Source organism: Trichosurus vulpecula, chromosome 3, assembly GCF_011100635.1.
Source record: "Trichosurus vulpecula isolate mTriVul1 chromosome 3, mTriVul1.pri, whole genome shotgun sequence".
Classification (NCBI taxonomy): Eukaryota; Metazoa; Chordata; class Mammalia; order Diprotodontia; family Phalangeridae; genus Trichosurus; species Trichosurus vulpecula.
This window is the reverse complement of record NC_050575.1, coordinates 398,464,821-398,491,157: the sequence shown is the minus strand read 5'-3', so window position 1 is coordinate 398,491,157 and position 26,337 is coordinate 398,464,821. Positions and strand designations below refer to the sequence as shown.

General features: G+C 51.2%; 1 protein-coding gene across 1 annotated transcript in view; it reads left to right on the top strand.

Annotated features, from left to right (window-relative positions):
* VAC14 (VAC14 component of PIKFYVE complex) overlaps nt 1-25,278 on the top strand; it is a 137,871-nt gene extending 112,593 nt beyond the window's left edge. The window contains exons 15-19 of the mRNA XM_036751805.1: nt 10,892-11,066; nt 12,953-13,071; nt 13,980-14,059; nt 17,540-17,690; nt 24,542-25,278. Of these exons, the coding sequence (XP_036607700.1) occupies nt 10,892-11,066; nt 12,953-13,071; nt 13,980-14,059; nt 17,540-17,690; nt 24,542-24,704 (688 nt within the window). The 3' untranslated portion in view covers nt 24,705-25,278. The remainder of the gene's footprint in view (nt 1-10,891; nt 11,067-12,952; nt 13,072-13,979; nt 14,060-17,539; nt 17,691-24,541) is intronic.
* Nucleotides 25,279-26,337: the final 1,059 nt, after the last annotated feature.

The following is a 26,337-nucleotide window of genomic DNA, read 5'->3' as shown; positions in this document are numbered from 1 at the left end:
TAAAATTGACAGGCCCTGGCAACAGATTATTGTGGGGAAGGGGGTGGGGAATGAGAAAGATGGAATGAGGGATGATTCCAAAGCTTGGGTGACCAGAAGGATGGTGGTGCCCTCAGCAGTAATGGGTAAGTTTGGAAGAGGGCAGGATTTTGGAGGAAAGAGAAAATGAGTTCAGTTTTGTATATGTTGAAGTTCAGGCGTCTACAGAACATCCAGTTTGAGATGTCCAGTAGGCAGTTAGAGATGTGAATTTGGAAGTTAGAGCTGGATGAGTAGATCTGAGAATCCTCTCCATAGAGATGATCATTGAATCCATGAGAGCTGATGAGATCACCAGGGGAAATAGTACAGAAGAGAAGAATAAAGCCCAGGCCAGAGCCCTAGAAATCACCCACCTTTGGCAAGTAGGACCCAGAGGAGGAGCAGCAGGACAGCTGGAGGAGAACCAGGAGAAGAGACACTCAAGTCAAGGGGGCTGACACTGTCAGAGACTGCCAAGAGGCCAAGAAGAGCCTTGAGAAGGCTCGAGAAAAGGCTTCTAAGGGATGACTGGTTACTTTGGAGAGGAGCTTTGGGTGAAGGGTCCGAAGTCAGATGGCAGAGTTTAAAAGAGAGTGAGAGGAAGAGAAGTGAAGGCACCTTTATAGATGTCCTCAGGGCATTAGCACCAAAGGAAGAAGAGATGGGGGACAGTGGCCAGCAGGGATGAATGGTCAAGATAAAGGAGACAGAGGTGTGTTGGTAGATGGTAGAGAAGTAGCCTGCAGCAGAAAAGGAGAGATTGCAGATAAATCAGAGTGGCATGTTATAGGGGGCAGTCTGCTGGAGAAGATGGGAAGGAATGGGATGCCTTGTACTGCAGAGAGAGGTTTGCCTTGGCAAAGAGAAGGGCCACTGGTTCATGTGGTGATGGAGGAGGTAGTGGCAAAGGGCATCTGCATGATGGGGAGGGGAGAGAAGGGGAGCTCTGAGGAAGGGAGCTCTGTTTTTGCCAGTGTGCCTTGAGTTCTAGGAGTCTTTAGGTGGATTTCTGCTCCAAACTTCCAGCCTGCCCCCAGACCCTCAGCAGAATGGCCAGCAAAGATGACTATGCAAGGGGCCAAGAGAAGGAAGGCTTGTGGTTGTCTCTGATCACCATGAGTATGGCAGTACTTCGTTTAGGCGGCTCTGCCAGCCATTGCAGACCAAGGGGTCTTTCTTCCCTTTTCTTCACTCCATAGTGCAGCACATGCCACTCCCTCAGTGCTTTTCTAGCAACTTACAAAAAGACCCAGAAAAATAAGACTCCCTCCCCCTCCCCCACCCTGAAACTTCTAAGTGTATCAGCCACATCGACTGCATTAAGCACGATGAATTTTTAAAGCATGAGCTGGCAAGGTTGCTCTGCCTGCCTTTGCTGAGGATTGAGAAAGAAAAGGGATTTACAAGTTTCATACTTTGGAGGGGAAGAGGAGTAAAGTGGGGAGAAGAGAATGTGTCTAAAGCTTTTCAGCTTTCTGAACTTCGGATGTGGGGCCTGCCTTTCCTCCCTGTCCTAATTTTATCCTTTTTCTGAAAGCTGCTTCCTCTTTAAATTCCTAAAGGATCACAGCTGTTGAGCAGGGATGAAGGAGGTGAAGATGGCGGGGGAAGGGAGGGCTTCCCTCTTCCGGTCTGGGTTGCTTAGAGGCTTATGTGTTTTCCAGCTTCAGTATTAGGTTATTCTTTGGATTTCTTGAATACAAGACAACAGGTGCCTGCTTGAAAATAGCATATATCACACTAGCATTGTGACACTAAAATAGACGCAGACCTCCAGGAGTAGCTAATTGAAAGAAGTCAGGGCCTTGACCCATCTGTCCTCTCTGTCATGGAGATCTAGCTTGGGAAGGAGCAAGAGCATCGGGTAGTTGGACAGGAAGTGGGGAAGAGTTTAGCTTTCCCTCAAGGTGCCATGTAAAGAGGTCCCCTAGCTCAGCAAGAGATAGTTGGAGCATGCTGGGGATTTGTTCCATTCTTGAGCTCCCGTTTCCATCTAACCCAAACTAAATACTTGCCTACTGAGTCACCAGACTGCAGTAATACCTCCGCAGATACCCTGGACCACCCTCATCCCTGGATCAGAATTAGCATCCAAGGATACAGGCCTTGGCAGTCGTCAATGTGAGAGGTGGTAAGGGCCTGATCTAAGGAAGGGAGAAGAGAGACAGGCCTTGGCAGTCATCAAGGTGAGAGGTGATGAGGGCCTGACCTAAGGAAGAGAAAAGGGAGACCAGACAAGACAGTAGCTATGGAAACAGAGAGGGCAAGGTTTGTCAGCCAACTGGCTGTGGAGGGTAAGGTGATTCAGAATGGAAGGGTAGTGATGAGGCTGTAATCACAGAAAACTGTAAGAAGGGTGCCACCTTTGACAGAAGAAGGAAGGGTGGGGCAGGGCCATAATGATTTCTGCTTTGGACATGCTGAGCTGGGATGTCCACTTGGAATGAAGGAACCAGCTGCAGATGTCTTGTAGAGAATGTGCCCGTGATTCAGGGGAAGCAGTTGGGTTGTATTTCAGGACCTAAGTGGTGGGGTGCGCCCAACAGGGAGAACTGAACACTTTGGAAGAGCTGAGGAAACAATCCTTTCTGGAAAGCAGCCCAAGGACATGTTGACTCAGTGGGTCCATTTGCTCTGCTCTAGTGAAATGGAAGGGACAAAATGAAATCACGCAAATCCCATAGTTAATTATGTGGCCCACTGTTACTTAAAGCCCAAACCATATTTTGGAAAAGAAAGTCACTGATTGATTTAGCTTTGGGAGTTGAGAAGAAACACTAAAGAAACTGCAGCCAACGTAGAAGGCTGGTGCTGGTGTTTTATTCTTGGTTTTCTGTGTTAGTCGTGGGGTAGTTAACCTTGAAATCCAAGTGCCAGAGTCAAAACAGACGCTAGTGGGAGGAGGCAGCAGCAGGAGGCAGGTGTTTCTAGGTTGACACGCCCTTCCCTGGGTTCCAGCACCTTCCTACCAGCAGGGGGAATGATGGAGTGGAGCTGAAACGTCGATGCCCCGTTTGGAGAGCTAGCCTGGGCTCTGGGTTCGTATCCTCCTTATTGGTACGATGTGCAGAGAGCTTGAAAGGGACCGGAAAGAAGATAGGTCAGGGTGCCTTGGGGCTTTTGTCTTTGCATTCGTTGTGAATCTCCATCAGACCTTCTCAAGGGCCCTCTCCTCTGTTTGGATGGGGAGTGCCTGAAGTTCCCCAGAGTCTAGCATCTCCACTGAAGGTGGTGAAATGCTGCTGGATTCCCAGCCTTTCCCCACTCTTCCCATTCTCTCCACAAGGTCTCTGCACAAACGTCCCTTTTGTGTGTCAGGCGCATCATCTGCTTCTGGGTTTTATCGCTTGTTTGGAAAGGCCTCTTTGGCCGGAACTGGGGGAGGAGAATAGGGTAAAGGAACCAGGAGAGGGAGATTGAAAGTTGGCTGGTTGATTCTAAACAAATTTAGATCAGCTCCATTTCCCAATCCAGCATCCGTGGTCTGGTCTTAATGCTGTAACAATAACAAGAAACCTGGAAGAGCCATTAGATTCTGTCCTTACTTGGTGATAGAGACATGCAGCGTGCTTCTCAGGCCAGACTGTCCTAGATGTGTGATAGCAGTTAATCCTGTCTCGGGGCGGGGATGAAGAAGAGTTGGGGGGAGGCCACAGGGGAGCACTCCAGATGCCAGAAACACAGAGGCTGGAGTCCGTTCCAGTGATGATGGTGGCACGGTACATGTTATTGTCTCTCCCTCTTCCTATACCAGGCCAGGCCTCTGTCGTGTCCAGACCAGCACAAGGGAGGCCGGCTGCCTGTGTCCCAGCTGTGCCCACACCCAGCCACATTCCCCATTGTCCCTTCCCTGTACTTTATTCCCCTCATCTCTTCTCACAGCTCTTCCTGGTCAGCCCAGAAGACTGGTGAGCTCTTTATTTGTCCCCTTTGCTGCTGGGCAGCCGCCCCTCCACGGGAGGCTCCTCCTTTCAGACTGGTTCTTTTTGCCTAGCCCAGAGGATCACCATGGCAGCCTGGGCAGAGGAAGTTGCCTGTGTGGCAGGTAGTCCCAAGGGTGGCGCTAGGCCTCATTAGCCACCCTGAGAGAGAGCACCTGTGTGGGTTTTTTTTTATTATTTTTTTTTACCATTCGCAAGGATACCCAGTCAAGTGGTAGAGAAAGTAGGGATATCAGGGCAGAAAGTAGGGAGAGATCAGATTGCCTAGAGGCCTCTGGCTGAGCCTGGAGTCAGAAAGACTCGAATTCAAATCCAGCATCACACCCTCACTAGCTGTATGACCCTGTGTCTGCCTCGGTTTCCTCCACCGTAAAGTGGAGCCCCTACCTCTTAGGGTTATTTCAAGGCTCAAATGAGATAATATTTATGAAGCACAGTGCCTCACACATAGTAGGCACTTAATAAATGCTTGTTTCCTTGCTTCCATTGGAAAAAAGGAGAATACTGCAGGAATCATGAGTGGTCTGTATAGATGGGGCTTGACTTCAGATGGCTTTCTGCTGATAGATCAAAATGTGGCTTTGCCTGCCTGTTTTGGGAAGATAAGGCTTGGAGCCCACCCTGATCCTGTCAGGCCTTATCTTCTCCCGCTGCATGGCTGGGCCTGGAAACAGGAAGCAAAGAGAAGCAGAGAGAACTTCCCTCGTGTCTTGAGCACAGAGAGGTGCTCTCGAGCTTGGGCTTCTTGTTGCTTTGCCGTCTCTCAGCACAGTATTTCTTTTCCCCTTTTCATTGCCATCTTTTGTTAGGTCCATGACCACATGTTGATGCAGCGCTCTTTGGGAGAAAATCTGAGTGAGCTGATAAAAATCTGTCAGGGCTATCTGGGTAGACTTGGAGGTAGGGCAAGAAAGTCCCACCTAGGAGTCTCCTCCTTCCCCTTTTAGCAGCCCTCTCTTTTAGAAGAAGAGCAGCCAGTAAAGAAGGCCTGGAGAGAGGTACTGCCCAAAAGAGCAGGTGTTTGGATCTTCTCGTGCAGCAGGCAGCCTTGGGCCTGGCAGATGCACCTCCATCCCAGGGCCACACCAGGCCTGTCCTCCCAGACCAGCTGTGAAGGATGGAGACTTGGGGAGACTCCTTGGGAGTTTCTTTTATGGTAACAGAGTCAGAATCAGACATCCCTCTACCGTCTTCCACTGCTCCACTCCCTCCCCCTCCCAGGTCAGAAACAGTCCATAGAAGTAAGCCAGGCCATTGACAGGGGGACCCCTGGCCAACGCAGCCACAGTGGACTGGAGAGGGAGATCCCATCGAGTCCTCAGGTCTGAGAAGGGGGCAGTAGGGGACCTCTTGCCAAGGCAGCCCATGGACCAGGGCACCACATAAGCTAAGACATCTGAGCCACGTCTCCATTTGTTACAGGGTCACACTGATACCCTCATTATACTTTTAGAAACGTGCAAGAGAGTTCTGCACGCACTCACAGTTACCAGGCTTAATGCTCAGCCACTTCTATGGCATAAAGCAAGGCTGTCCAAAATGCAGCCCACGGGCGCATGCAGCCTGCAGTTCAATTTATGCCACCCACCTACAAGCATAGAAATTTACATAAATGCTTTAGTAAACGAAGCTGAGCTACCACAGAGCTCTCACTAAAATGGCAAATCAAAATATATTGTCTCTTGCTTTAATAAAAACCTAAGGTTGGACAGCCCTGGCATAAAGAAAGCAGAGAACGACTCCAGAGAATAGTGATCGTCCCTCTCTTCTGTAGTGTTCTCCTACCATACTTCCATAACTTGTCCTGAAGAACTTCCCAGACCACTGCTTGATGGAGAGTGTGTGTGTGTACACACATACACACACAACATTTTAAAATGCAGGTAAATGTCTAATGATTGCCATCTCTAGTCCATTATTGATCCCCAGCTTGCAGACCCTGGCAGAGCATCTTAAGCTGGGCTTCTGCTTGGGGAGATGATGATACAGCAGTCCTAAGCTCTGGTCCTCTTGCAGGCCCCCATACGACATGAAAACAGTACCCTTTTCTCTAACCTCCAATCTCATTGTTCAAGATGATTCTTTGGGGCACCCCTGCATGTGTTGCTGGACACTTTTTCATCTGCCTTCCCTGCCGTCGTCCAGTCTGCTTGATGTGTGTCATTGTTCCAGCTGTAGGTTCCATGCTATTTCCGTTCCATGGTTGGAAGGGTGTTGCCTTCTCCCCAGCTTCCTCAGAACTGCATACACTGAGCCCCATTCCCAAGAGCTAGGACTCCAGCTCCAGACAACATATGAAGTTCTAGGAAAATTCAGGCCCATATAGGAGGCCATGACCAAGCAACAGCTCTGAGCTGAGGTACCAAGGAGCTTTGTTAGCTGCCAAATCCCTCCAGCAAACTCGTGAAACCAGATGAATTTTTCAGTCTGTTTATCAACATGGCATCCATATCTTCTTTCAGCAGTCAGCAGCAAACAAAGGGAACTGATTGGTATCCTGAGAATTCTAATAACCAGTTTGGTGGAGGGAGGAGGTAAAAGACAGGAGAGCCATGTGATTTGGCCTCTGGCCCCTGCCAGCTGCGGACGGCTGTTTCTTTCTTCCTTCTCCCCCTTCCCTGTTGTGGTTTTTTAATAAGTGGAGCACATAGAGAGAGAATCCTTTCTAGGAGGCTTGACGTGTGATGAATTGTTGTAACTTTTTATAGAGTGTCAAGGAAACACATACTCCAAAATCTCCTTGGATGAATGGGCATTTTGTGCCCTTGTTGGGTCTGTCCAGAGGAGCATCGATAATGAACTTGGTTTAACCAGAGAAGGAGTGAGAATAAGATGTCATTTGGGATCAGTGAGCACCTTGTTGTAGCCCGAACCCTGCCATCTTCGAATAGGAATTTGAGCTAGTGTTTGGCCCTCCCCTTCTCCCTGTGTCTGCGGTCTGTGGCCCGGCCAGCCCGGCCTCGAGCTGCTTCTCACACTCAGCACTCATCTCCAGATGGGGCCTTTTCCCTGGCTCTCTCCCCTGTCTGGAATGCTCTCCCTCCTCATTTCTATCTCTTGGCTTCCTTTTGAGTCCCACCTTCTGCAGGAATCCTCCCTCAATGCCAAGGCCTTCCCACCAAGACCATCTCTACTGTTCCCTGTTTATGCTTTGTGTGCATGTTGTCTCCCCCTTACATCATGAGCTCCTTGACAGCAGGGGCTGTTTGGATTGGGGTTGGGGAGCATTCTTTGTATCTCCAGCACTTAGCACAGTGACTGATACATAGTAGGGCCTTACTAAGTACTTATTGATCTGACTTGACCACAGACAGATGGGCTGAATGAGACCCTGAATGGGAGGTGTGGTAACTTGTCTTCAGGTGGATTTCTTCTTGGAGAGGGTTGAGGGAAGAGAGGCAGGCCTGGTAAGAATAGCTCAGTGGACTTGCTTTTAGGCATTAGCTCCTTGTAAGACCAGGTCTTGCTTTCTATTGTGGTTCCTGGGTTTGCTAGTACAGAACCAGGCCTAGAGCAAGGAGAAGTCATCTCTCAGCACCTCACCAGGGTCTGGAGCATGTCTTCTCCCTCATCACCCTGGCCAGCTCCTCTTGGCTTTTTCCTGGGCTTCCTCTGTGGTCCAGCCTGTCCTGTGCCCTGAGACCTGCTTGGAAGGAACCTTAGATATCCTCTAGGCCAAGCTTCTCCCCAAAGTAAGAATTCCCTCTTCAGCATCCCTGAGAGATGGTCATTGAACCCCTTAAACACATCGGTCATATGCTCATCCTTGGACGCCAAATGGGAACCCTTCTGATATGTGCTGTCACACATGGCCCAGCTGCTGCAGGCATCCCGTGTGTGGCATGCCAAGCATCTCCTGCCTTGGTGACGGCTTCAGCTGTTGGATCTCGTCACAGAAGCAACGGCAGCTGCAGTTTACACATATGTTTGACCAGTTGTCCCCTCCAAGCTCTCGTCTCTCTTCCTCTTTAGTTTGGTCCTCAGAAACACTCCTAACCCCTAATCCCAGAGACAGAACTCTGGAGAATGGAGCTCGTCATCCGTTCCCTTAAAGGTCCGAGGAAGCTTTAGGAAGAATCAAAATGCCTTTCTTCCTAAAGGCCAGGCTCTCTGCACTGACCTCAGCCTTCTTGCTGCTGTGCTCTGGTTCACTCCTGACCAGTTCTTAATCTCTGCCCTGGGTGTTTCCTGCCTCTGACATCCATCTGCTTTCTCACTTCATTGCAACAAATATTTATGAAGCGGCTACTATGTGGAAGACACTCCACTAGGAGCTGAGCATGCAAAGATAAACACAAACCAGTCTCTGCCCTCAAGGAGGGATTGAGAAAGCAGGAGAGGTAGCCACAGGATAAGAACTTGACTGAAGGTCTGGGTGAGGGGGAAGGTTATTAAGTAAGAAGGAGACCAGGGCATGTTGGTAGGGAAGGAGCCAGTGGAAAAGGCAATTCAGGATGAGAAGAGGGAGTGGTCCAGGGGAGAAGCTCCCAGAGAAAACATCGGCTTGGGGCGGGGGCAGGCACTGGGCTTGGCCATGAGAAGATCCAGCTCATTGTCAGTGGAAAGGAGACTGTGAGGGAAGGAATGTGGCGGGGAGGGGCGGAGAAGGGGGTGTTCTGGGCGGCTTTGGTTTTCTCAGTAGAGGGATGAGGCACACCCAGAAGAAAACCCACTACTGTGTTGGTACTCATGTCTCCTGATCACCCCAGCTTGTGGTCCACAGTGCTTCCTGTAGAGTAAGCATTCTGCTGCCTCCAGTGTCTAGAGGTGCCTGTGACCCTGGCCTGTGCTTGTCCCCGTTAATGGGTGCCTTCTTGGTCTGTAAAGACAGCGGGGAGGAGTAGTCACCAATTGATAACGGGTCTCCTGAGTTTGGAAGTCCTGGTAACTGGAACCTTTTTGCTTTTCTACTCATACCTTTGATCGCCTAGCACTTGGGCTGAATTGTGGGAGTGGGGGTGGGGTAGGCATGGTGCTGGCAGCACGCTGTAGAACCCCTTCTGGTGGTAAACTCTGGGCACTTCAATGACACACTCTTATTTTCTGTGTTCAGTTTCTGCTGAATCCATAGCAAAGGATTGGGGTGAGATTGAGGCAGCCTGTCTGACGTTTGCTGCTTGGTGGTTTGGGTCCTGTTTCTCCATTACGAAATGCTCCAGGATTTTCCTAGTGCCACCAAAAACAAAAAACAACAACAACAAATCTCCAGCTAATCAAAAGCAGGCTGGCAGCGAGGCTTTGGGCAGAGCTGCATGCTGCTCAGCAGCTTGACAGAGGCTGTCCTGGGGTGACGTTGTCTCCATTTAGCCTGGTGTGGAGATGGGGAGAGAGAAGCTCTACAGGTTTGGGAGTGCAATGGCCCCCAATGGCGTCATTGTCAGCCGCAAGGCCACCATGCCTCAGAGGCAGCTTTGTTCAGAGCTGAATTTTAGTCTGGCCCTCTTAATGAAAGGATTTGTACTTTGAAGTTTGGATTCAGTCAAAGGGCTGTACTTGAGGACCCAGAGGGCCACATGTGGCCCCGAGGCTGCAGGATCCCCAGCCCTTGATTAGATGGTCTAGACTTCCCTAGGGAACTTGGGTATTAGACCCCAATCTGGAAACTTAGAGTGCTGGGCAGGGCCATTCGAAGATGCTTCCATGTGGGACTAAACATAGCAGAATGGGAGAGGAAAGAGAAGCCCTTACCAGCTGCTCCCTGAGCCTGGTTTCTACTCCAGCTTCCCTTCCCAGGGGACTTTGGGAAAGTTCCTTTGGTAAGCTCCGTGAGGACAGGGACCCTGCCTTTTTTTGGGTCATCCTTAATTAACATAGCTCCTGACATCTAGTAAATGTCTAATAAATGCTTTTTGACTTGTTGCCTTTTTTTTATGCTATGCTTTGTTAGAAATAACAGTTAGCACCAGTACAGATAATGAGATGTGCTTTAAAACTACTTGCATTTCAAATTGCCCTAACTCTTTTAATTTCCCCCCAGGATTCTCTGGACATTCTCCCTCATTTTTCCTCATGCGATCAGTTAGATGCTCCATGCTTTGGGTTTTGTTTTGCTTGGTTTCGCTCTCAGTTATGTCAGAAGCACTTTCCATGTTTCTTTAGTTCATCTTCTTTTTCCCATCCTTCCTTTTTCTAAATGGCATAGAGATCAGTTTTTCTATAGTTTATCTTCTGGGACATCTCCTTTGGACATCTACCTTCTCCACATGCCTTTTCTAGTGTTTCTTTTTTCTAATATTTACCTGGCTAGTACTGAGTTATCTTCCTCTTTTTAGCCCCCATCCTCTGCTCCCCACCATACAAAAACTACTGGTTCCTACTCCTTCCCACTGAGAAGCTTTCCTTCAGACATAGGTAGTTTTCTGACCTCTTGCTCTCTGCTCCCCAGTGGCCAAGCAAGTAAGCATGAAAGACAGCTCCCTGAGGGTCCCTGTGGAGATTCAGTCTCAGATACCTTTTTACTTCTCAGTCTTTAACAGAGAAGATAGTTGAGTCCACCAAATCCCTTATAGCTGTAACCTAGCAAGACTTTGCCTGGTCCTCCAGCTTTTTAGCCTTTTGAGGCTTTCGAGAGTTAATGAGGCCAGCATGTGGGTGTTACACCTCTGGATCTGTAGCAAAGGTGAGATTTGTTGGAAGGAATGGAGTCCAGCCTCTTTCTGGATCTTTGCTTGTTGAAACAAGCCCCCTTCTGCCAGCACAAGGCTCTGAGTCAGGGTTAGTGCTGGTTCCATAGAACTAGAACGGTGGCAGCCTTGCCTGGGTAGGAAGGTTCCTCTGCTGACCCTCCAGTGGACTAGTCTTCCATGGCATCCTGCCCCTGGCCTCTAGCTGAGGTCAGGAAGAAGAGACAAGTGGAGGGCCCTCAGGGGTGATGTGTGAAGATGCCCTCCTCTCACCTAACCCCGAGTGTTTTATTCTGTCTCATACAGGCAGCTGTGCCTGCTGTTGAATGCTGAAAACATCTTCCACTCTATGGCCGACATCCTTCTTCGAGAAGAAGACCTCAAGTTTGCCTCAACGATGGTTCATACCCTCAACACTATCTTACTGACCTCCACCGAGCTCTTCCAGCTAAGAAATCAGCTCAAAGATCTGAAGACTCTGGTACTTAATCCTCAGACACACCAACAAGTCTCTTCCCTTTGCCATGAAATATATAATATAGTCTTGCAAATAAGTACAGAAATTTACTGGCCCAGCCACTCCTCATATCCCCCATTCCATTCCCACCTCTGAACCCCAGGAGCACCAGGAGTGAAAAGAATGGTCATTCAGTTTCCTTAGTAACGTAGCATAAAAGTTGAATCAGCCAAGTAAGTAGCTGAATGCTCCTATTTCAAGAGTATGTCAGCCTTTGAATTCCACACTTGTTTTTTCCCAAGACATCTGCTTACAGGAGACCTCAAGATCCTTGCCTTATGTCTGTAGGCCATCCCAGCCCTAGAAACCTCCCATGTCCCTCTCTCCTTCCCCATCCTATACCTCAATTAAAAAAAAAAAATGAAAGCTAGCCATCATCACTTTCCCCTAGGCCAGGTGGATAAAGAATCTAGATGGCAGTACAGTGTTCTTTGAGGTCCCTGTTGATAGTCAAGAGACTTGGAGGGAACTTTGCCTCCTTAAGTGGAGAAGAATTTTAGGGTCCATGACTAGTCCAGCTTGATATCCAGCCACCGTATCTGGGGACAGATCCCAGGAGCTCTCTGTCAGTTCCAGGCCTTTAGAACACTTTGGTGAGAGGCAGGAAAGGGGGAAGAGGAAGTCCTGGTTTGTTTCCCACCTCATCCCTCAAGGCCCCTCACCTTTCTCCTCTGCAGCTGCATGCATCTGTCCACAGGAACGGCCACATAATGTTTGGGGTGTCATGTTGCCTTTCTGTCTCCAAGGACAAATTGGGCTCCATCTGATGACTCTGAGTCAGGGTGGTTGGAGAGGCAGGAAGGAGACTGCAGATTGCCCCAGCTAGAACCACAGCTTTATCCCACAGACTTTCTTTGGCAGAGTTTAGAGTCCCATAAAGAGCCCAGTGTCTCTCATCCCAGTCTCAGCAGAGAGGAAGAAGCTAAAAGCTGTGGATTGGGAGAGAATGTGATCTGGGGGCCGTTAAATTTGGGGGATTAGAAAGTAGCGTGAACACCCAGAGAGGCTGGGTCTTCGGCATGTGCCCAGAGTTCTAAGCACACACAAAGCCAGCCTTAGGCACGAGATTGAGGGGCAGCAGGGGAAACGGTAGACCCTGGTGAGGGTGACCACAAGCCTAATGGCTAGAATTGGAACCCAGATCCCCCAGGTCAGCTGAGCTCAGCTCCAGATGCTGGCTGACCTCAGGGACCTCACTCCCTCTTTCTAAGCCTTGTCTCTTCCCTTCCAAATAACGAGTTTCACAGGACATGCCTCGCATAGGCTTCTTAGGGGATAAACAAGTCCGTATCTGTAAACTGCTCTGGACTTCTTGGAAGGAGTCATCATCACTGTGGTTATTTCCAGACACTTGCAAATTCCTCAAGAATTTTCCCTTGGGGCAGAAATTCCCTTCAGCTCAGGCTCAGCCTTTGGGTGACCCTCTCCGTGGGGCTGGGGGACCTGAGAAGCATTAGGAAGTGCTGGTATAGTGGTGAATGCCTAGCAGAGAACCAGGGTGGGATACTGCAGGGAGAAATGAGACGCTAGCCCCCACGAGAGAGCGTCCTCCCAGCCCAGCTCCTCGTGCCTCTCCCTGAGTTGCCTGGTTTCCCAGACCACAGGGTCCAGGGGAACCAATTAGCATAGTTTTGCCTAAGGCCAAGAAGCCAACACAAATGAGAGGTCTTCCTTCCAGCCTGGCCTCAGCCAGCGGGTGATTTAACTCTCATTGCTTTGGGGCAGAGCGGTGACAACACTGGCTCTGTCCTTGTTTGCTCCTCCTTGCCACCACAGCTTTGGGTCCCAGGCCTCGCTCACCCTTCACCCACCTCGGCTCCGTGCCCACTCCTCATTCTCTCGCCTCACAGGAGAGCCAGAGCTTGTTTTGCTGCTTGTACCGGTCCTGGTGCCACAACCCAGTCACGACAGTGTCCCTCTGCTTCCTTACCCAAAACTACCGGCACGCCTACGACCTCATCCAGAAGTTGTATCCTTTTCTGCAGCTGCTGGTCTCATGGTGGGCACAAAGGGCCATGTGCCCAACCAAAGCCATTGAACAGTAGGAGTCCTCAAGCAATCCTGGGGGTGGGGAGCTGGTAGAGTAGGAACATGGTGGAAGGGGGAGCCTGAAGCAATGTTCCTGGGACTGCTTTGGGTTAGGACGGAACTTGGCCTTTGGGGAAGAGACAGGAAGGACTCCCTTCCTGGGCTGTGGGCTGAGCTTATCAGCAGAGGTCTGCGGACCTCTGCCATCCTGAAGACCAGCGGATGGTCCAACTCCGAGGTACATTAATGACAGCGAAAGCTATTCAGGCTTGTTATTGTCTGCCCAAGCCTCCAGTGTAGGGCCTCCCACTGCCGTCAGAGCTCTAGGCCTTTCCTCTCTGACATCCTCTGAGGCAGCAGGAAGCTGGGCTGCCATGGATAAGGCCATGTTGGAACATGGCAGGCCAGAGAAGAGAGGGCTGGGGAAGAGGAACCAGTTCATTTATAAGGAGGGAAACCTTGGCCTGCTTCTCATTAGGAGCAGCAGAGACTAAATGGAAAAAAAAAATCCATTCCCATTTATGTCAAACCTAGCTCTACACATAGGAACCAAGCCCAGAGGGAGGGTGTGAGCTAGGGAAAAGGCAGGTGGAACCCTTTGGTTCTGTTCTTCACACCACCTTGTGAGCCAGGCTCTTCCCAGATCCCCTCCTCACTTCTTCAGTCTGACTGCCCTCACTTTCCTAGAGTAGGGGAATGTCAGGAGAGAGGGCAGCTGGTCAGCGTGGACCCTGACAGCCACTTCGTGTCCAGGATCTCGCCTAGGCCCAGCCTCCGTGGAACTCCACATAGTTTTTCCAGTAAAGCGCCTTTCTGATTAAGGTCCTCTTTCCTTGACTAAATGTTCAGTGGTGATCTCGAGGTCACTGTGGATTTTCTCACTGAAGTGGACAAGCTTGTGCAACTGATCGAGTGTCCCATTTTCACATGTAAGAGCATTAAAGAAGTATGTGTGTGTGCGCCCGTGTACTCAGGCGCCTTCATGTAGGGCCCCACTTTTTTCCCCAACCATGCTTCAGCTCTACAAGTAAATAGAGCAGAAGTTATGTGTCTTTCTGCCAAGGGCCAGCCAGGACCTTTGTAGAGCCTCTGTGTATGGGGCAGAGCTTGTTGCCCACACCAAGAAGAGCTGTCAGCTGAAGGGGACTGAGAAGGGGGACAGAGCTTGGGGCTGGAGCAGGACAGTTATGGGGGAAGAGAGAAATCAGTTTGGGAGGTTTCTTGTTTAGGGAAAAGAGGAAATAGAGACGACAGGGGGACAAATAAAAGCCCCAGGGGAGCCTGGTAAAAATGGGCATGTTCCAAATGTGCATCCTGTATAATACAGTCAGGGGATGTGTGATGATCAGTTATACCCAGCTCAGTTTTGAGGGTACGACTCTGTGGCATGGACAGTGATCATTTTCAGTCATCCCCCTCCCCCACCAGCTGTAAGATGGATACAGTAAAGATGTCTCTGCATCTCCTCTTGGCATGGTCCTAGCCTGGCCCCCTAAGCTTTGGGGGAACTTTCCCAGCCCTTTCACTGACATTCAGGGTTTCTTGATACAAACAAGGCCTCTTTGGAGTACCTTCCCATCTCCCAGTGTCTCATCTGTTCATGTAAGAGCCCTGAACTGTCTGTCCTGTTGGTGACCAGAGAATGGAGTCCTTATCACCTTAAAGTAAAAAGAGGAAGTACTGTCTGCTGGGAGCAGAAGTAATTATGCTTACTAACACACAGGCCGAGTGAGAGTGGCAGCCAGTTGGGAGAGCAGTCTGGCTTAGAAACACTCACACCTCCCATGCTTCTGAGGAGACACTGCTCTGAAACATATGTGTTTACAGCGTGGCTAGAAACACATGCCCTGGAGCAGTTGGGGAACAGGCCTGTGCAGGTTGCCTCTCCTACAAACAGTCCTGGCCTCTGCCTTCAGCCAGTGTGGATGGATACCCCTCTATCTCACAGGCTGCCCCATCCCCGGACAATGAGGCTGAATTTGGAGTAGGGCAGATTTTTCCTCCACTCATCTCACGTTCATGTGGCTGGCTTGCATCATCATTAGGCTACCACAATGATCGGTGCCATGGAAACAAAGAGAGACCCTGTTTCCCAGAAGGATGAGTTAACAACAGCCCCTCCCAAGGGGCTTTATCTTCTCTTCCCTTCTGGCCTTCTTTTACTAAGGATAACAGTCCACCAAGGCTCAGGTTTGATCCAGTCCTCAAAAAACCGGTTTGTTCCTCTCCTTGAACACCAGGCAGTGGACACCTGGCCTAATACATCTTAACTCACACCCAGTACCACCACCCTCCAAAACTAGGGAGAGTCCTTGCCATCAATAAAAATCATTGAGCACCTACTGTCTGCTAAGTGAGCCCTGTCTTCATGAGCCTCACTGTCTGGTTGGACAAAGAGAACGTGTACAAAAAATGTGCTGCTCTTTGTTGTTCTCTTAATTAAGTGCCATATGCTTGCTAGAGGCAGAAACTAGTTGAACAGCTGTTTAAAAAAAAACCTACAGGTGAAGTGGTTATTTCCTCTGGAGTGACCCCAGAGGAGAGGAATCTAAGCATCCCGTTGCTTTGGAGGGAAGCTCTCTGGAACCATTGTTAAGGCTTGTAGCCCCGATCCAGCTGGGCCAAGTAGATGGTTTAAGAACCCTTCCTCCTTCTGGGCACATGCAAAGGTCACCTTGTGTGTAGCCCCCAAGCTCCAGAGCATGAACCGAGCTATCATCTGCCCTGTCCCCACCATGAAAGCACAGGCTAGGACAGAGCGTCAGGTCATCATCTTAGAAAGTGGTGGTAAATGCAGCACCGGGTCTTCTGAGTGTATCCATAGGTTCATTCCTGCCCTCTCCCACCAATAAAAAGGGAATCCCCCCATCATTCATCTGGCTAGCCTTTCCTAGGCCATGTTTCCTCCCCAGGGGCAAAGGTAATAATCTTGGATTTGCAGTGCCTGGCTGTTGACAGGGGAATAATTGTAGTGCTGCTACAAATAGAGGATTCTGGGTTCCCCTCAGAGAAGAGACAGGGGAAATATGTTTCAGGGAGCAAGAGACAAAATCAGATTTGTTCATCTCATTTAAAGCTGGTGTCTACTTCTAAAAAGGACAGTCTGTCTCACCTTAAACTCTCTTGTTCATAGGTAAGGAGTGGCTCTCTGCCTTCAAAAACTGCTCTGAGCTGAGGCCACAGCAGCCCCAGGCTCTCAGGAGGTGATCACCCCCTCTCTTCCAAGGGTGATCCAAAAAGCCCACACTTGGCACTGCTAATGCAGATCTCATGGATGTTCTTTGTCTCATGCTTCCCTGCCCTTCTTTAGAAACAGACCCAGATAAACATCATGTTCATCTCAATCTCCCTCACCCTCAGTTGGCAGAGGGGGAATTTCCCAACCTGGGAAGTCTAGAGAGGCAGCATGTTGGAGTATGATTTCAGTCTGATCTCCAGAAGCATCCGCCAGCCAGCTTCCTCTACACTTAGGAGCCAGATGCTCTCGCGCACACGCTCTGTGTGTGTGTGTGTGTGTGCGTGTGCGTGTGTGTGTGTGTGTGTGTGTGTGTGTGTGTGTGTGTGTGTGTGTGTTTTTAGCCAAATATGAAAGCATTTTTCCATTCTGTCCTCCCTTCAAGCTGTCCTAATCCACTGCATTTCTCCCCAGATCACCCTATTTATAGCTCTGCTGTGCTGGCACGTGCAGAGAAGCAGACACAGGAATCTGGTACAAGCATTAGACCCTCTCGTGAGGGTGGTAGCTGGGCACCTGGGAAAGGCGGGGTGAATCAGCTGATGAACACAGCCCTACACTGGGTTGGTGGAGAGCCAAGGGCAAGCCAGGGAGTAGCTAACCCTTCTCTGCTCTGGGATCTCCAGGCAAGCTCAGGCTCCTGGTTCTTTCTGTAAAATATCAGATTGTTAAAGGAAAATAGCAAAGACTGTGGCAGCCCTTCCTGAGGATGAGGGCCTACAACTAGAAAGGAAGATGGGAATCTGGGAAGGAAAAGGAGATGAAACCTCGCCTTGACACTGTGTCTTCTCAATAGAGCAGGGTGATTCTGTTGTCCAGGCAGGACCAAGCCCAAGAATGGTGATGTGGCAAGCCTGGGAAAATGGGGGGATTCCTCTCATCCCATTAGCCCTAATGGCATGTCTGTGTGTGACAGGCAGGTCTGTCCTTCTGATGAGGAAGGCCTGGCTCCACATGGGAGAGAGAAGGAGATGGAGTTCAATGCAGAGAATGGGCTGCTTTGTTGTGGGATGGCTCCTGGTCATCTTCCTCACTGGGTTCCTTTGCTGCTGGCCAAAGAGGCTTTCATCTCAAGGGCCAGATTGGGGGGCCAGGGTGCCAATCCAGAGCCAGGGAGTAGGGACAGAGTTTGCCGTGACAGCTTTTCTCATTGCCTCCCTTCATCTCTCCTCAGATCTGCGCCTGCAGCTGCTGGATGTGAAGAACAACCCCTACCTGATCAAAGCCTTGTATGGTCTGCTCATGCTTCTCCCTCAGAGCAGTGCCTTCCAACTCCTCTCCCACCGACTGCAGTGTGTGCCCAACCCAGAGCTGATGCAGACCGAGTAAGTCCCTCCCCGAGGGCCTTCCACCCCACCAAGGGGTGCTCGAAGGATGTCCCAGCCCAGCACCATCCACCAGTTCTTCGAGAGGAGAGAACATTCAAAGGCAGGCCTGGGGACGTATTCTGAGTAGGGAAACTCTAGCTAAGGCTTCCTTCCCACACTGCAGCAGGATTGTTTCAGGGCACACTGTCACCCTGAGCCCATGCAGGTAACCAGAACCAGGCTTTCTGGTGGCAGGCTGTCGACGGATCTACGAGCCATGTGTAGGCGGATGCACATCCTCCTGGAACGGAAATAGCCAGAAGCCATCAGGTGTTAGTGGATTAGCACCTCCTGGAAATGCTTTTCTGAAACAATTCAGAGCAAGATTTTGATGTAGCCCAGGCTGTGATGTGATCCAAAAAAGTCAAAGGTTATCATAGAGTTAGTAAAAGAGGGAAGTTTGGAGAGAAATGTGGGCGGCATCAGCAGTGCCAACCAGAGAAAAGGTTGCCCAGAAAGGAACAGATAGGCCTCACTCCCTATAGGCATCTTCCCAGCCCCCTGGTTCCAAAGACTAGGCCATCAAGCCTTCAGACCTTTGGTTTCCTGAGCTCCAACCCTTTAATAGGCCTTGAGGAGGCTGAGCCTCGAGCCGTTGACCTGCCTCCCAGGACGGTCGGACAGAGGGAAGAGAGGAAACATTGGCATCCTGGGGACCAAGGAACATGTCTTAGGAGCTACTGAGGGGCCCACAGGGTTGTTGACTGTTTGCCAGCTGTTGGCTGAGTATGAGCACAAGTCCCAGAATGCAGCGGGCTTGGGGCAGCCATACTCTGGGAAGAACTGTTCTTGGCAGGGGCGGGGGGGGGGGGGGGGGGGGGGGGGGGGGGGAGCTGCCTGGGGGTGCCTGGCCTCACACCAGGCATACCTAAGAGGGCTCCCTCACTCTGGCAGCCTCTGGAGAGCTGGGTCTTCACCCCAGGCCTGGGGGAGGGAGAGGCTTCCACTCAGGAGTCCATCCCTGGCTAGGCCCTAGGAGCCTGTTGGGTTTTGTCTATATTTGGTAACCCTTGGAGGGCTCTGCCTCATCCACAGGCATTTGGCATCTGAGATGGAAAATTTCACTTGTCAGGTCACCATGGAAACAAGCAGAGCCAGGGAGAAGATTTACACTGAATGGAGGGAGCCCAGCTTGAATCAGATGCCCCCATTTGTTTGGAATCCCTCTCTCCCCACCCCCACCCCCACCCCACCCCCATTGTATGATGATTGGGCCAACCTTGCTGCAGCCTCAAGGGCTGATTGGCGGGGGCCCCGGGGGGTCTGCTGTCTGATTCTGGGAGGAGTGATTTCCCCTTGCCAGCTCATCTGACCTGCTCTGACTGGCCTTCACCCTCCCACCTTACTAGATATAACATTAGCCCAAAGCTCTTCGTGTTGAGATTTCCTTGGCCTGTTTGCCATCCCACGCCTTGTTTTCCCCAGATAGGAATGGGGATGACTGCTCTCTCTGTCTGAGCACTGCTGGGGGTGACGAGGCCCAGCTGGAGAGCTGCATATGCCCTTGGATTCAGGGCCTGAGGAAGGCATGCTTTGGACTTTTTTCCTTCCCCTGGTTTAAGTCCCAGCCCAACCCAACTCCTTCCCACCCCTTTTCCTAGATAGAGTTCAAGGGCACTGCTGTGACTTGCCAGTTCTTCTCTCTCCCACACATGGGCCACAAGGGTAAGCTGGATAGCCATCCATCCCAGGCTGGCCTACTGAACCCTCCTGGTAGCAGTTATGTGTCCCCGGCCCACCTCCACCCCCAGAAAACCAGGGAGCCTTAAGGGGGAGCTAGAAGGCAGAGCTCAGTTGGGCTTTCTGCTGACCAGGTTTCTACTTTCCTTGGCTGAGAGGCCTGGTGTGGCCACATATCCAGCCCTCCCAATGTAGCCTCTGGAAAAGAGAGGTGGGGTTGCAATGGTTGGGAGTGATAGGCGAGCCAGAGAGAGAGAGCATCCTCCCCTCCCTCCCCAGCCACCGCCTAGCCTGTAGAGGGGTGAGCCTAAGGTCTGATTAACAGTGACCTACATTCCATCACACACCACCCCCCCACCCCCCTGCCTGGGGCCTGCCCATTGTCCCACCACCTCTGCTTGGCTGTGTCATACCCAGGACAAAAGGCACTGGCAGGACTCTAGTGAGGGCAGGAGTCCCTGGAAAGGTTCCCTTATCCTGCCCAAACTCTATACCTCTGACTTCAGTATAGACCAGTGAGACCACCCAAGGCTCCCTGCTTAGGGGGAAAGCATCCACATTTTCTAGGGACCACTTGGGGAGGCTGTTTCTGTCTTCAGGGATGCTAACTCTCATAAGACCCTGGGACCAAAGGAGGGCAGGCCCTTGGCAATTTGATGTTGGCTGCCCCAAGCTGGTGCCCTCGCCCCATTCTTCACCTCCTTCTGTTGAATTATTTCTGCAAAGCCCATCCCTGGGTCAGGTTGAAAGGAAAAGATCCCAGGTTAAGATTCAGAGCAGTTGGGTATTGCCTAATGCAGATCTGAGAACAGAGCTCCTGGGAATGATTGTCTGAGGTGGGGAGAGGTCAGAGGATGAGTCGAGTTGAGGCAGAAGGAATTTATTAGTCATCTGCCATGTACCAGGCACTGGGCTACGTGCTGCAGATACCAAGAAAGGCCAAACGATAGTCCCTGCTCTTCAAGCACTCCCAGGGCACCCAGGGACATGACAAGCGGCTATGTCCATAGAGGCTAGAGACAGGATAGAGCCTTCTTGAAGAAGAACTTGAGGGGAGCCAGGAGATGAAGATGAGAGAGCATTCCAGGCATGGGGCACAGCCAGGGGAAATGCCCAGAGTCAGAAGATGGCGTGTCTTGTGTGAGTAGCAGCCCAAGAGGCCAGTGTACCTGAATGGCGAGGTCTGTGTGGGCACTGCTGTTCGGGTAATTCCTCAATTCCCCATTCCTGTCTTTGGCTAAGTGACAGTGTTCCTGGTCTTCATGTCTGAGGGTGGGTTCTGCCAACACACTTACTATTTTAGGTCACCTGGACTTAGAGCTAAGTTGGCTCTTGGATGTGGTGAGTGTCCAAGCCCAGGCCCTATTGAGGAGCCTTCCTGGCACTGCCTATCCCAAGTGGGGCAGAGGCAAGAGAAGTGTCCCCCAAAACTCTCCCAGTGGCCAGAGACAGAGCAGTCCTGATCGAGAAAGCTGATAGTTTGTTAACAACTACAAGAAGAATTTGGATTTCAGTCACAACTGAGCTTGCTCTGAAGTGCTGGCCTGGGAGTCAAGAGACCTGCCTTCTGATTCTGGCCTCCCGGTTTCTTTTCTCTGTGAGACGCAGGCATCATTGGCCTGGAAGTTGAGCTTTCCAGGCCACCCCACAGCTACATCTGCTTTTACCTTGGCCTTGGTCACAAAGTGCCCTCAGCAAAAATAGAAGGGGGCTGGGGTGAGGATGAAGAGGGGTCTCAGCAGCAGCTGGGAAGGGCAGCAGGAGGGCTGAGGTTGCCGAGCCAGGGCGGAGCAGGCTCTCTTTGAAGGCCCTGACTGGCAGGCAGCTGGGCAGCCGTGTCAGGTTGCCCAGGGAATGGGGCCTTAGCATGTGGGAACAAACAGCTGAGTTGGTTTTCAGAGACACTTGCCGACCCCTGATGCCGCTTTCTTTTCTTGGATGTGGCCTTGTCACCCTTCAGGAACATACCCTGAGACCACAGAACACTGGTGGCCTAGGAGAGCCTCTCCCCACTGCAGCCAGAGGGAAGGATAGGGTCTAGAGGAGGGGAGACCTTTGGATCCCCACCAGAGTCTTCTGTGTGAGGAGTAGCAATTTCCTCCTGAGAAAGTAGCCCCCTCACTCCTGCCTTCCCAGCTGAAGCCAGGATCAACCTTCCCAGGAAAGAAGTCTTGCCGACAGGTCTCCTCCCCCAGCTCTGCACTCCTGGGCATGACTCTCAGCTTAAGCCCACTCCTGGGGAGATGAGCATTCTCTGTGTTCCATCCAACCCAAGCTGAAAATAAACCTATCAAAACAGCCCCCCAGAGGTAAGAGCAGGCAACCCCTGCTGGGGGCAGGGGAAAGTGGATCCAGCTGGCCACTGTCCATCTTCTCCCCACCCCCAGGCCTGGCCGCATTTGTGCACAAGGCCTGGCATTAGCTAACCATGTGTTCCCGTCTCCCTGGGAACCCCTAATCTTGTTTCCTTCTGGACATGAAGTCCTTGGGTTGCCAGGGGCAGGATTCAGGTGCCTTTAGGTGCCTGTGTGTCGTAGGGTGTGTGTAAGCATTCCATGTCTAGGGATATGCAGGCAGCCAGAGTGGAAGAAAGCAAGGAAGGCTTCATGTGAGCTGTGGGATCCTGGACCAACCACTTAACCTTGGTGTGCTTTAGTTTCATCTGTAGGATGGGGATAATAACGCACCTACCTGCCAGAGTTTTCACAAGCGTCAAATGAGATGTCTTGTTGAATGCTTTAGAAATCTTAGAGTGCCACGCAACACTCACTTTCCCCACTCGAAACGGCATTGGGATTTGGGGCCTGAAGAACCCCTCCCATAGCTCACCACTTCCCAGACTGTATGTGGCCTAGGGGCAGCACATTGGTGGGAAGTTGCAAGGAGATCTGCCCCTCCCTCAGGCTGCTGAGGTTTAGGGCGTGAATGCTAGCATGTGTGTGGTGTCAGGCATCTTGGGAAATGCAAAAGACTCAGCTTTGGCCCAGGCTTGGTCTCCCAGAGGACCTTCCAGTGATGGGCCCTTCTGATCTGCCTGAGTCTCTGGGTGCTGCCCAGTGGCCTGATCTCCTGTGGCCAGCCCAGCCAACTCCGGGGAGGGATCCCCACCCAAGGTGTGGATTGAACCTGGAAGCTGCAGGGATACCATTTCCTCGGGGCGCCATCTGTACCACCTGGCATTTGGCCACATGCTGGGCCCTTCCACACCAGGTCGAAGGAGTTTGGTCCTACCTGCAGAGAGGGATTCTGTACCTGAACCGGCCAGTGTCCCAGCTTCCTTTGGGTGGCCCCCACTTAGATCTACTCTGTCCTCTGAGGTGGAAGCAATTGGCGCCTGAGGAGGCGGGGAGGGGAGGGGCGGAGCTGTGGTTTTGCTTCTTGCTGAAACCAAAAATGTTAAATATTTTGTTAGAATCTCAGCAAGAGGAACAGAAGTGTAGCCGTGGGGGTGAGGAGTTAGGGAAAGGACAGAATTCCATGAGGAGCCTCCTGGAGCTGCCGGGGACTCCTTGAGGATGGCTAGGGGAACGAAGGTAAGGGGCTTCTTGGAGGCTAGGGCAGAGACAGTGACCGAAGCTGAGGGGCGAGGGGGTGGCAAAGAGGTCACAGTGGGCAGCAACCACAAGGTCTCCCGGCATGCTAGGCTTCGGCTGAGTTTCTACCCAGCTGTGACTGTCCTCAGCTGCCCCAGACCTAGCATCTCTAACCTCTTCCCAAGGCCTTACCCTGACCCACTAGAGGGCTAAGCCTCTTCCCTCCAACATACCACTCACCCATCCCACCGTGTCCTGGAGCCTCAGCTGGCTTTTGGCTTGCTGCTAGCTCAAATGTCGTTCCAGGCCCCCGCACCCCTCCACGGGAGAAACTCATAAACAGGAAATGCTTCCCTGTGATGTATGCTCTGGGCTCTGTCCAACCAGGGTCCACATGGATGGGTGCCAGTAACCAAGATGGACAGCCCAAGGCATCCGCCAGCAGGCATCAACATTCGCTCTAGCATCCAGGGCAATGGAGACAGAAGCCGAGGGTGGTCTCTAGTCTCCCTGACCTGTCATATCATTTCATCAGTGTGGGACCTTCCTCCACCAATACAGATCACAGTCCCACCACAAGTTAATGAATCATCTTGGAAAATTGCTATAGCCAAAATCTATCACCCTGGGACCCAGCAGATGGTGAGCCTGGCCCAGGTTTACAAGGTTTGTCCTTGGGCAAGTCTGTTCCCCTGCTCCTGTTTGAAGCCTTTCTGGCTGTCACTGGGGTGACCAGGGTCACCACGATAAGAAGTCAGGAGTAAGGCCTTTGTCACTGCCTCTAATAAGTGTATAGTGCACATAGTGCTGGGCCTGGGGGCAGAAAGACTCATCTCCCTGAGTTCAAGTCCAGCCTCAGACACGTAGTAGCTGTGTGACCCTGGGCAAGTCCCTTCACCTTGTTGGCCTCAATTTCCTCTTCTGTCAAATGATCTGGAGAAGGAAATGGTGAGCCACTAGTATCTTTGCCAAGAAAACTCCAAATGGGGTCATGAAGAGTCAGACATGACTGAACAGCAAGGACCACCAGGGTTGTAGGCACTGAAATCCCTGTTTTATTTAATGCCATTTTTCTTCGATTACATTCATTTCTTAATATACCCATCCTCTTCGCATCTCCATCAAGCCTGCTTTCATAGAGTCCAGCAGGTGACATTGTATGCAGTGTTCCTCACCCATAGCCCACCACCTCTGTGATGGAGGGGTTTTTTTGTTTTTTTTTTCCCGTTCTCCTCGAAGGTCCTAGCTTGATCATTATAATTGCATAGCTTTAAAGCATTTGTTAAGCACCTATCATGCACTTTATTTTTCAAATATTTGTTGTTGAACATTAGGGAAGAAAAGACAGGCTCCTCTCTCCCTGGAAAGTTTGGTTTTGTGGTGGTTGTTTTTTATATCAGTTTACCCTGTAGGCAAGGGACAATCTACCTGAGCCCCAATCTCTAACTCCTTTATTGCTGGTCCTCCACATGTGTGACACTGTCACTAGGGCTAGGCTTCCCATAGTCTGGCCAGGGTGACAGCTCTGAAAACAACCCTGGTAGGGCACTCTCCTGACTCACAGCACGCGCTGTTCTCTTATTTCCCTCTTCTCAGGGATAGTGTGAAGACAGCTCCAAGCTCCCGGAAGGTGGATTCCCCCAGCATTGACTATGTGGAGCTACTGCAGCACTTTGAGAGGGTCCAGAACAAGCATCTGGAGATGAGACACCAGCGGAGTGGACGTGGGGACCAACTAGACCGCAGGATTGTCCTCTGAGCCCTCAGCATGCATAGCTCAGAGGCAGAGGCTGCTCTGGTGGTCCTGTGGACCATTTGTGGCCTTCACAAAGTCCTCTTCAGGACCTTAGCAGGAAGTGTACTGCCCTCTATTCCAGCTAGGCACGCCCTGCAGCCAAATAGGAAGCCCGTTCAAGGGCAGAGGAAGAAAGGCTGCTGCCCAGTATCACTCACCCACCTCTCCATCCCATGCCCAGGAGCGGCCAGCGCTGGCTGCTGCTCCCTGGCCCTTCCCATCTGTGCTAGAGCAGCAGCGGGGTGGACCCTCCAACCCTCCCCAAGACGGCCCTGAGAGTCGCCTTGAGATGTGCCCCTCTGCCTCAAAAATAATCCCCCCCCATAATCAGCCTCTTTTTAACAAGCCCCTTTCATTTGAATTGACAGCAGAACTCAGTTGCTCCCTCCCTAGCCCAGATCTCTTGACATGTAGATGTGTCTATACACATGTATGTATATATTCTGGCTCTTAATCTAGTCTCCACCTGGATCACAGAGGTTTGTGTGGAATGATGGAGATCTCCCACATAACAATAAAGGAATGATGGTAACTTCGATCCACATCTGGGCTGCCTTTTTTTTTTTTTTTTTTTTTTTTTTTTTACCCTTTGGAAGGTCCCTTATTAACTCCATATGTTCTTCAAGGGTCTCTGTCACGGCCCTGACTCCATGGCATTAAACCAGGAGGTCTTGATAGGCCAAAGCCTCCCTGGTACCGAGACCAGGCCCCCAATGGCTGCCGAGGAGGTGCCCCTGGAGACCGGGATTTCTACTGTGCTGATGGCGATTTTGTGTTGTCTTCTCCCCCTGCCCCAACAGCTCTGAACTAACAGGAGGCCTCGAGCAGAGAGACCCCGCCCTAGCAAGGAGACTTCCTCAAAGGCCTCTTCATTGTCAACAGAGCCAGTTTTTATTTTTAAAAATATTTTCAAAGGGTATGTCCACCCCTAAGTTTAAGATGTGATTGATTTCCCAGCAGCAGGATAGCCGAGGTCTGAGGACCAAGGGGAAGGCCTCCCAGGGGCAGGGGAAACAGAGCCCCCGCTGATGGGGAAAAAGGAGGCAGAGAGGGTCACATGGAGGAAGGCTGGATAGAGCCCAAGTGCCCTAACTGCCCCCTGCCCTTGAGTTCTTTGCTGGATCAAGAGCAAAGACACCAGTCAGCTGCCATGCATCCCCATCATCACTCAGGACTACTAGGCATTGGCTTAGCTCTCCGGAGTGGCTGTGGATGGGTCAGTCTACAAGACATCAAGTCCCTACTATGTGCCAGGCACTGAGGATAGAGATCAGACCTGTGATTTCATTAGGGAACTCCCACATAAGGAAGTGCCCTCAACCCATGCAGGTCACACCTTTTCTATTACTTAGATCTCTGGGGCACCGAAGTTGAATGACTCGACACAACCAGTATGCACCAGAAGGCAGGACCTCCTTTGTCTCCAAAGCCAGCTTTCTCCAATGTTTGGTCTCACTATGCTAAAAACTGAGGGTAGAGGACAGAAATGAAATGGCCCCTGCCTTCCAGAACCTTACATTCTACAGGGGGAGAGAATATAGACAGGGATGTCCAAAACGTGCGTGGCGGTGTCCGAAAAAGGGTTTCCATGACTTGG